Here is a 10000-nt window from a genome sequence, read left to right on the forward strand (position 1 = left end):
CCGATTAGCTTTCTTTGTTTTCTTCATTGCAGTAAGAGTCACCTTTTCTCCAGTCTCCCTCATAAGTTTCTCCCTCATTTCAAACTCTCTTTCTGCTGCTCGATCACCGTTCCCAGCTGCATATTTTACTACCTGCAGTTTGTCTCTTTTCTTTCTCAGTTGTCTTTAGGAGCGTTCTAGTTGTCACGAGCCTAGAGCGCCCTCTCTCGGCTGTAGACGGTAATGTTTTCAGTATGAATTAACATGTAAAAACATGTTAAATTATATATATTTTGATATATAAGTCGCACCTGACTATAAGTCGCAGGACCAGCCAAAGTAGGGAAAAAAGTGCGACTTATAGTCCGGAAAATACGGTACTTTGAAAAAGTAACCTAGTTACTTTACAGATTACTTGATTTTAAAAGTAACGAAGTTAGATTACAAGTTACTTTATTAGTTACATTCATCATCTGCCGACAACCCCCCCCCACAGCCTCAACATAACCATGACAACCGGTTTACTGTGAGGCAGCTCAGCGTGGCCAGTAGTAGGATCTGGTTCATCATGGCACCAAAGAGAGCCAGTCAACCAGCATTTCCTCTACAACATACTGCCCCAACAACTTCTTCAACTCTCCCCCACTTACTGGTTTTGCACCAAAGTCCAGCTTTAGTTGTTTGGGTGGTGGGGGGGCCTCCTCCTCTCTGCTTCCCACCACCTGCTGGGAGTCTGTAGGTTTGACTGCAGCGCTGCGACTCCAAATGGTTCTTCAGATGTGACGTAGTGTTTCTGTAGCTAGACAGCACTTTATCTCCATCAGCACAGAGTGTTCAACCAACCTTAATACTGCCGTCTCTAGCTGACCCAAACTCTAAATAGTGACTGTGTTTCCATCTCTCTCCTCCCTCCGTTGTTGTTTACGTTTGTGTCGCTGCGTGACTTCACTCCCCGAGACGCAAGAAGAAAAGCTAAAATATATATTTTTACTAAGGAAAATGACAAATAGTAACGCACAGTGACTTGGATAAGTAACTTTAATCTGATTACTGGTTTGGAAATAGTAAAGTGTTAGTTTACTCATATTGAAAAAAGTGCTCAGATTAGAGTAACGAGTTACTAGTAACGCATTACGTGGCATCACTGGCCGGGAACAACTAGCGCTGCACAATATACCCTTATTTTATCGCCTTCGCAATATCACCTGGCGCCATGAACACATTAGGACTGTGCAATTAATCAAAATTTAATCATGATTATGATTTCGGCTCCCAACGATCACAGAAACAGAATAATCGAAAAAAACGACTATTTAGCTCATTACGTTTTGCAGGTAAACTCTTATTTTCTCTCGTGTTCTGAATGAAAAAATAAAGTTTAAAAAGGAAAAGTATTGAGGTAAATTTCACAGATGTACAGTACAGGCCAAAAGTTTGGACCCACCTTCTCATTCAATGTGTTTCTTTATTTTCATGACTATTTACATTGTAGATTCTCACTGAAGGCATCAAAACTATGAATGAACACATATGGAATTATGTACTTAACAAAAAAGTGTGAAATAACTGAAAACATGTCTTATATTTTAGATTCTTCAAAGTAGCCACCCTTTGCTTTTTTATTAATAAGGGAAATAATTCCACTAATGAACCCTGACAAAGCACACCTGTGAAGGTAAAACCATTTCAGGTGACTACCTCATGAAGCTCATTGAGAGAACACCAAGGGTTTGCAGAGTTATCAAAAAAAGCAAAGGGTGGCTACTTTGAAGAATCTAAAATATAAGACATGTTTTCACTTATTTCACACTTTTTTGTTAAGTACATAATTCCATATGTGTTCATTCATAGTTTTGATGCCTTCAGTGAGAATCTACAATGTAAATAGTCATGAAAATAAAGAAACACATTGAATGAGAAGGTGTGTCCAAACTTTTGGCCTGTACTGTACGTGTTTTTTTTTTTTGTTTTTTTTTTACTGTTTTGATTTACTTAACTTTTTCCACTGTTTTTTAAGTTCAATAATTTCTCCCGATTCGATTATGTGCTATAGGAATAAACTTTACTTACTTACTTACTCTCCCTTTAAGACTGCCTGGCTCCGGTGGAGGCGCGGCAGGAGGAGGAGGAGGCCCGAGAGGACGACTCCTCTGCCTTCAGGGCCGGCTCGGAGGCCAGCGGCCCGTTCACGGCGCTGCGCTGGGCCACGCGGCGCTTCGCCGTGCAGAGCGTGTGCCGCATCATCGCTCAGTGTGACAGCGCTGACCAGGCACACTTCAACATGGAGCTGGCTCAGGAGAGATGCGCCTGCACGAGTCCACCGGTAGGATGGATGGATGGATGGATGGGTGGATGATAGATAGATAGATAGATAGATAGATGGGTGGATGATGGATGTATGGGCGGATGGATGGGAGGATTTAGATTATTATCGACTCCTCCAAATTCAAAATTTTCCATAGTCCCTCCCTCCCTCGCTCTCACCTTCCCTACCTCTCTCCCTCCTCTCTATACCTCCCTCCCTCCCTTTCTCCCTCTCGCTCTCCCTCCCTCCCTCCTCTTTCCCTCCCTCCCTGGATGGGTGGATGGGAAGATGGATGGATGGGTGGATGGATGTATGGGAGGATGGATGGGAGGATGGATGGGAGGATTTAGATTATTATCGACTCCTCCAAATTCAAAATTTTCAATAGTCCCTACCTCCCTCCCTCCCTCCCTCCCTCCCTCGCTCTCCTTCCCCACGTCTCTCCCTCCTCTCTATACATCCCTCCCTCCCTCCCTCCCTCCTCTCTCTCGCTCTCCCTCCCTTTCTCCCTTTCGCTCTCCCTCCCTCCTCTTTCCCTCCCTCCCTGGATGGATGGATGGATGGATGGATGGATGGATAGATAATCATGGCGCTACCCTGCCTGCATAGGGCCTGGATCAGTTTATGTTTGTGGACTCTTTCCTACCTTCGTGACCCCTCTTCTCTCTCTCTCTCTCTCTGTCTCTGTCTCTCTCTCCCCACAGACTTCCTGGTGCTCCATCTTGGTGACCTGGTGCGCATGGCGTTCATGGCGGCGACGGACCACAGCGACCAGCTGCGGCTGGCAGGTCTCCAGACGCTGCTGGAGATCATCCGACGCTTCTCGGCCATCCCCGAACCCGAGTTCCCCGGCCACGTTATCCTGGAGCAGTACCAGGCCAACGTACGGACCGCACACTCTGTCACTACTGTGTTCTGATTGGCTGAAGGAATTTGTTATCATATACATTAATAGCTTTTATTCTTTCCATGGCTGGAAGTCTACATGTTTTAACTGCAGCCAGTGATTATTTTCACTATTGTTTAATGTTTTGATACTTTTTTTGAATGATTAATTCATTATTTGGCCTATAATCTTTAAAGGAACACGCCGACTTATTGGGACTTTATCTTATTCACTGTAACCCCCAGAGTTAGACTAGTCCATACATACCCTTCTCATCTCTTATTGGGACTTTATCTTATTCACTGTACCCCCCAGAGTTAGACTAGTCCATACATACCCTTCTCATCTCTTATTGGGACTTTATCTTATTCACCGTAACCCCCAGAGTTAGACTAGTCCATACATACCCTTCTCATCTCCGTGCGTGCTGTAACGCTGCCTGACTGTTCCAGCATTAGCTTAGCCTAGCACAGATCCTGCAAGTGAATGATTCCAACTAGCCTACTGCTCCCAATTGTGACAAAAGTGACAAAATAACTCCAACATGTTCCTATTTACATGTTGTGATCTATAGAGTCACAGCGTGTACAAAAAAAACATAACATGAGACACAGCCATCTTCTAACAGTAAACAAACCAGGAACTATATTCTCAGACAGGCTTGGTCTTGACGAACTGCCACTTTGCTCGTTTGAAAGCCATGATGTCTCTCTCATGGGGGGGCCAAATTCTCTGGGTGGGCAAAGCAGAGAAAGGGGAGGTAACCTTGCTCCTTATGACCTCATAAGGAGAAGATTCCTGATTGGCCCATCTGAGCTTTCATTTTCTCAAAGACAGAGCAGGATACCCAGGACTCGGTTTACGCCTATCACCATTTCTAGCCACTGGGGGACCAGGGAGCTTTCATTTTCTCAAAGGCAGAGGACCATAGGCAGGCTGGGGGAACTCATATTAATGTTAAAAAAACCCATAAAGTGAAATTTTTATGCCATGGGACCTTTTAATAATTGTGCAAAACGCATGGTATAATCTCAACAATGTCGTCTTTAAATGTCTTGTTTTTTCCTCCCGAAGTCTAAATCCCAAAGATCTTCAGTTTCCTGAGACATAAAGCAGAGATATTCTCATTGGAGCAGCTGGAATTCGAGAATGTTTAGCATTAGTGCTTAATTAATAACTGACTAATGTTTATCATGTATTTTCTTTCCTGTGTGTGCAGGTGGGAGCTGCTCTCAGACCGGCCTTCACTGCTGATGCTCCTCCTGACGTCACCGCCAAAGCCTGCCAGGTGATTAATCATCAAAAATCATCTTAATCAGTGTGAATGCTCAGTCCCTCCAGCTGTTAGATACTGAAGTTGAGTGACAGGATGTTCAGCAGCAGTTAGTCTACTAAAAGTTCTGTTTCTGCCGCTGACAGACTCAGATTATTATTCTAAGTGCCTGACAACATTATGAAAGGATCCATACAGAGATAGAGCTTTCATATCTCCACCAGACTCCATGTAAATAATCAGGACTTTTATCATCGTAAAACACACTTCATTCAAAGTCGACAGAAACTAAATAAAACTACCAAAAGCCGTCTTGGTTCATCTTTCCACTGTTCCAACAATCACCACTCTGGTTTGGTTGAAATAAACCCTTAATTCACCCATTTACATGTGGAGATATGCTGGCTCTATACACGCTAAAAGTCCTGATTATTTACATGGAGTCTGGTGGAGATATGCTGGCTCTATACACGCTAAAAGTCCTGATTATTTACATGGAGTGACAGCAAGCTCTGAGTTGTTTCTGGCTTACGTTGCAGCCCGGTTTGTATTTACTGGACTAATTTTAAAGATTTTTGTCACTTAGATACCAATGCATGAGCAAATAAAATAGGTTCCAGGTAAAAAAAAACGAACAACAACGAAATGACCCTTTAGCCCGGCCCTCTCTCTGCAGGTGTGCAGCGCCTGGATTGCCAGCGGTGTGGTCAGCGACCTGCGTGACCTGCGGCGAGTCCATCAGCTCCTGGCCTCCTCATTGGCTAAAGTCCAGGCGGGGAGGGACACGTGCAGCCAGCTGTACAACGAGGCCACCGCTACCATGGAAACACTGGCCGTCCTGAAGGCCTGGGCCGAGGTGGGCGAGCCATCTTATTATTTAAATTTGTCTCTTTAGGGTACAAGCGGAGTCTTAAAGTTTAATATTACAAACAACGTTACATACACAAACATAGGAAGGGGGGGTTGAGATCTCCAACTATCTTGGGATGTCCCGGGACATGTCTGCATGGATTTAAAAAAAACGGCAAAAACATCGGACAGTTTTTGTTGAAAACAAAATAAAAAATGTCCAAAATGTTGGAAAAAAAAAAAAAAAGCGACAAAAATGTCGAAATTTGTAAGGCCTTAAGAGTATTGAATTTCTTAAACAAAGGTCTTACATTTTGTCTTATCTTTTTGTAGGATTAAATAAATACCGTCATAACTAACTATTTTTCCGGGATGATTACATGACCGTAAAGTTGGCGTTAAATTCAAGAGGTCTTAAATGTAATCCTGACAGTGACCTCTTTATAGCCATGATATAGTTTTGAATATAGTTATACTGTATGAAAAACTCTCTCTCTCTCTCTCTCTCTCTGTCTCTCTCTCTCTCTCTCTCTCTCTCTCTCTCTCTCTGTCTCTCTCTCTCTCTCTCTCTCTCTGTCTCTCTCTCTCTCTCTCTCTCTCTCTCTCTCTCTCTCTCTCTCTCTCTCTCTCTCGCTCTGTCTCTCTCTCTCTCTCTCTCTCTCTCGCTCTGTCTCTCCCATCTCTCTCTCTCTCTTGCTCTGTCTCTCTCTCTCTCTCTCTCTCTCCCCTTCCTCTCACTCTCTCTCAGGTTTACATCGTAGCCGTTCAGAGGAGCAGCCATAAGGAGAGGCCCGATAGGATGACCGACCTGTCCGTCTCCTCCTCTCTGGCCAATCACGGCTCAGGCTCCGAGTCAGAAGGGGCGGGCCTCCTAAAGTTGGTCCAATCAGATCTGTTGACCCTGAGCCGCCTGTGGCTGGCGGCGCTGCAGGACTACGCCATGCTGACCCTCCCGCAGGAGAACGCTTCACAGCTCCCTGCAACAGGTAGGAGAAGAGAGCTCACTTTCCTTCAATTGCATCCCCAACTCCTCCACTTGCTTCCTTCCCTTGCGTCTTAGTCCGTCCTACCGAGGAAACGCGGGAGGAAGGTGGAAATTCTGCAAGGGGAGAGGAAACGAGGAAATGTGTTTAGAGGGATGAGACATCCTTTCCTTTGAAGCAATGTAGCACAAGTAGCCTTTATATTTTCACAGCTACTGTTTTCGGTGTGGATGGACTCATGTTCTAAAGGTTATGTTAAAACCATAGAACATGAGTCCATCCACACGTGCAAATGTTTTAACTAATGGTACTTTTATTTAATTGAAATGCACTTGAGATGTCTTTGCCTCTTTTGTGTTTGTTTTGTGATTGTAAATTGTTTTTATATGTAACTAACTTGTTCTGCTATCTTGGCCAGGTCTCTCTTGAAAAAGAGATTTTATATCTCAATGAGACTAACCTGGTTAAATAAAGGTTAAATAAAAAATAAAATAGATATGGGCGTTTCTGAGTGCACTTGAAGGCATCTTCATTTCCCGGAGAAAGAGAGAAAGAGAAGAGACAAAGGGACTTGTGTTTGGAGTTTTAAAACGTTCTGGTGGCAGAGATAGAGGCAGTGATGTTTCCTGTTTCCTGTACGGGACTCTCACACCTCCTCACAACACACTAACAAGTCTGATCCACGCGCACGTGATTGGACACAGCAGTGTGACACAGGAGGGAAGTTTCTCCAAAAGTTGAGTCAGTCTCAACTTTATTACAGTAGTGAAGGAAAAAACAAACAGAAAAACAATATTCCAACCACAAAATAAAAATAAAATCAAAAACTTACCCAACGAACAAATATTCCTGGAAACTTCAGTGAAAATCTGATTTTAAAAGTGATTATTTCCTGCGCAAAAACTACAACTGATCTGCTTTTTCCAAAAATAAAGACAAGCACACACACACACACACACACACACACACACAGAGACACACACACACAAACAGACACAAGCACGCACAGACATACACGCACAGACACACACGCACAGACACACACACAAACAGAGACACACACAAGCACGCACAGACACACACACACACACACACAGACACACACACACACACAAGCACACACAGAGACACACACACACACAAATAGAGACACACAAACAGACACAAGCACACACACACACACTCATAAAAACACACAGACACAAGCACACACACGCAGACACACAAACAGAGACACACACACACACACAAACAGACACACACACAAGCACACGCAGACACACACACACACACACACACACACACAAACACACACTCAAGCACAATGAATGGGAGGACCTGCGTTTTGCGTTTCTAACGGTCCGCCTAAGTCCTTGTTCTCCTGGTTCTCCTGGTTCTCCTTGTTCTCCTGGTTCTCCTTGTTCTCCTGGTTCTCCTGCAGGAGGTTCTTTCTACACAGCAGAGACGTTGAACCAGGCCAGAGCTCATTACTCCTCCTCCTGGGCTCCCATGCTGCACGCCACCTCCCTCTGGCTCCACAGCACCGGTCAGTACTCCTCCTTCCTCTTCTTCCTCCTCCTTTTCTCACTCCATCCCCTTTCCTCTTCCTCCTACCTTCCTCCTCCTTTTCTCCCTCCTCTTCTCAACTTCTCACACTTTCTTACTCTTTGGCTGAATCTTAGTCTGTCCCACCAAGGAAATCCTGCGAGGAGAGAGGAAACGAGGAAGTGTCACGTAAATCCGTCAGCTGGAGATTGCAACGGCTTCCAGGAAGGCTGCTCTCTATATCCTCGATAATAGCTCCTCAGAGATCCACTTATAGACGGTATATATAAGAATGGACCAGCAGACCCCGTGTCTCTGGTCTGAGACCAGTGGAGGATATCAGAAGTCTCTTTCCCGGTGCTGGCTGAGTGTTACTGAGCAGCCTCCAACTGAGCTTGAAGACGTAGATGTGACGTGAGCAACGTGTCTGAAAGTGTGAAGTCTTCTGGTAGCTGTGAGAGAGAAATCTCAATCATTCCCAATCTTACAGAGACGGAGAGTGTAGGTATACAGTACAGGCCAAAAGTTTGGACACACCTTCTCATTCGATGCGTTTGCTTTTTATTTTCATGACTGTTTACATTGTAGATTCTCACTGAAGGCATCAAAACTATGAATGAACACATATGGAATTATGTACTTAACAAAAAAGTGTGAAATAACTGAAAACATGTCTTATATTTTAGATTCTTCAAAGTAGCCACCCTTTGCTTTTTTTGATAACTCTGCAAACCCTTGGTGTTCTCCCAATGAGCTTCATGAGGTAGTCACCTGAAATGGTTTTACCTTCACAGGTGTGCTTTGTCAGGGTTCATTAGTGGAATTATTTCCCTTATTAATAAAAAAAAAAGGGTGGGTGGCTACTTTGAAGAATCTAAAATATAAGACATGTTTTCAGTTATTTCACACTTTTTGTTAAGTACATAATTCCATATGTGTTCATTCATAGTTTTGATGCCTTCAGTGAGAATCTACAATGTAAATAGTCATGAAAATAAAAAGGAAACGCATTGAATGAGAAGGTGTGTCCAAACTTTTGGCCTGTACTGTATGTAAGGAGATAACATAGACACAGGCTAATTATTGATCACTAACATGCTAGTTAACATTAGTAATTACTGATCACTAACATGATAGTTAACATTAGTAATTACTGATCACTAACATGTTAGTTAACATTAGTAATTAAACCTAAACAGCTAATGGAAGTCCAAACTGCCTGTGAGCTTCTCCTGTACTATACGGTAATTCCTCTACTGTGTGACAGTAAGTCTCGTGGTTATGACCCAATCGTTAGCCAATTGTTATAAAAGCGTCCGCTACGGAGCCATAACGTGAGCTACGAGGTAATGGAGCCTTTTATACATTGTCGTGTTTCTTTAGAAATAAACAACTGACAAATAGAGTCTTTAAACGCTTCAGATGTAAAGTTATTCTCTGTCAAAGTGACGTCAGAATGAATGGGAGTCAATGGGATGCTAACGGGAGGAGATGGCTTATTAGCATCAAAATAGCGCCATAGGAGGTTCCAGTTCCGAAGCGAAGCTCGCCCCCCCTTGGATCCGCCCTACATCATCACTCCTCCATTCTCGCTGTTCTGAAACGAACTGAGATTCAGCCCTTCTCTTCCTTTCTCACTTCTTCCTCTTCATGCTCCTGTAGACGGTGTAGTTGAACAGCCAGATGTGACTTTGTGTTTCAGGTTTCCTGATGTCAGACGACACACCTGTTAACCTGTCCAGACCGGCCACGCCCACCTCCATGGGACGGCCCGGGGGCGGAGCCAAGAGTCCAGAGGACCTCAACACCGACAGACTGCATCTCATACTGGGTAGGAAACCCAGCACCTCCCTCTCTCTCTCCCTCCCTCTCTCCTATCTGCTAGTGTGTGCTGGGTAGGAAACCTAAAATAGCACCACACTTCCACAGTAGCATAATGAGGAGTGTTGCCAACTCTTTTCCAATGAAAGTTGCTAGCACCAGCTCCAAAAGTCGCTAGATGACATCATACGCACATTTGCATATTTGTGACATCATAACGTAATTATTTGTATAAAGCTTAGTGGTTGTGTCAGCAAAGTAGAAGAAAGAAATAGAACTCTTTAGCCAAATAATCACAAATTCAATACAGGAATTTATTTTACCTTATAATTATTACTTAGGTAGCCTATCTTTAAAGT

At 43.8% G+C, this 10000-nt stretch overlaps 1 protein-coding gene across 1 annotated transcript in view; it reads left to right on the plus strand.

The window, feature by feature from the left end:
- heatr5a (HEAT repeat containing 5a) overlaps positions 1–10000 on the plus strand; it is an 88523-nt gene that overhangs the window by 54616 nt on the left and 23907 nt on the right. The window contains 8 exon segments of the mRNA XM_028565830.1: positions 2070–2281; positions 2284–2302; positions 2989–3167; positions 4390–4458; positions 5120–5299; positions 6041–6278; positions 7717–7821; positions 9523–9651. Coding sequence (XP_028421631.1) covers positions 2070–2281; positions 2284–2302; positions 2989–3167; positions 4390–4458; positions 5120–5299; positions 6041–6278; positions 7717–7821; positions 9523–9651 — 1131 coding nt within the window.

The sequence above is a fragment of the Perca flavescens genome, chromosome 20, assembly GCF_004354835.1.
Source record: "Perca flavescens isolate YP-PL-M2 chromosome 20, PFLA_1.0, whole genome shotgun sequence".
Taxonomy (NCBI): Eukaryota; Metazoa; Chordata; class Actinopteri; order Perciformes; family Percidae; genus Perca; species Perca flavescens.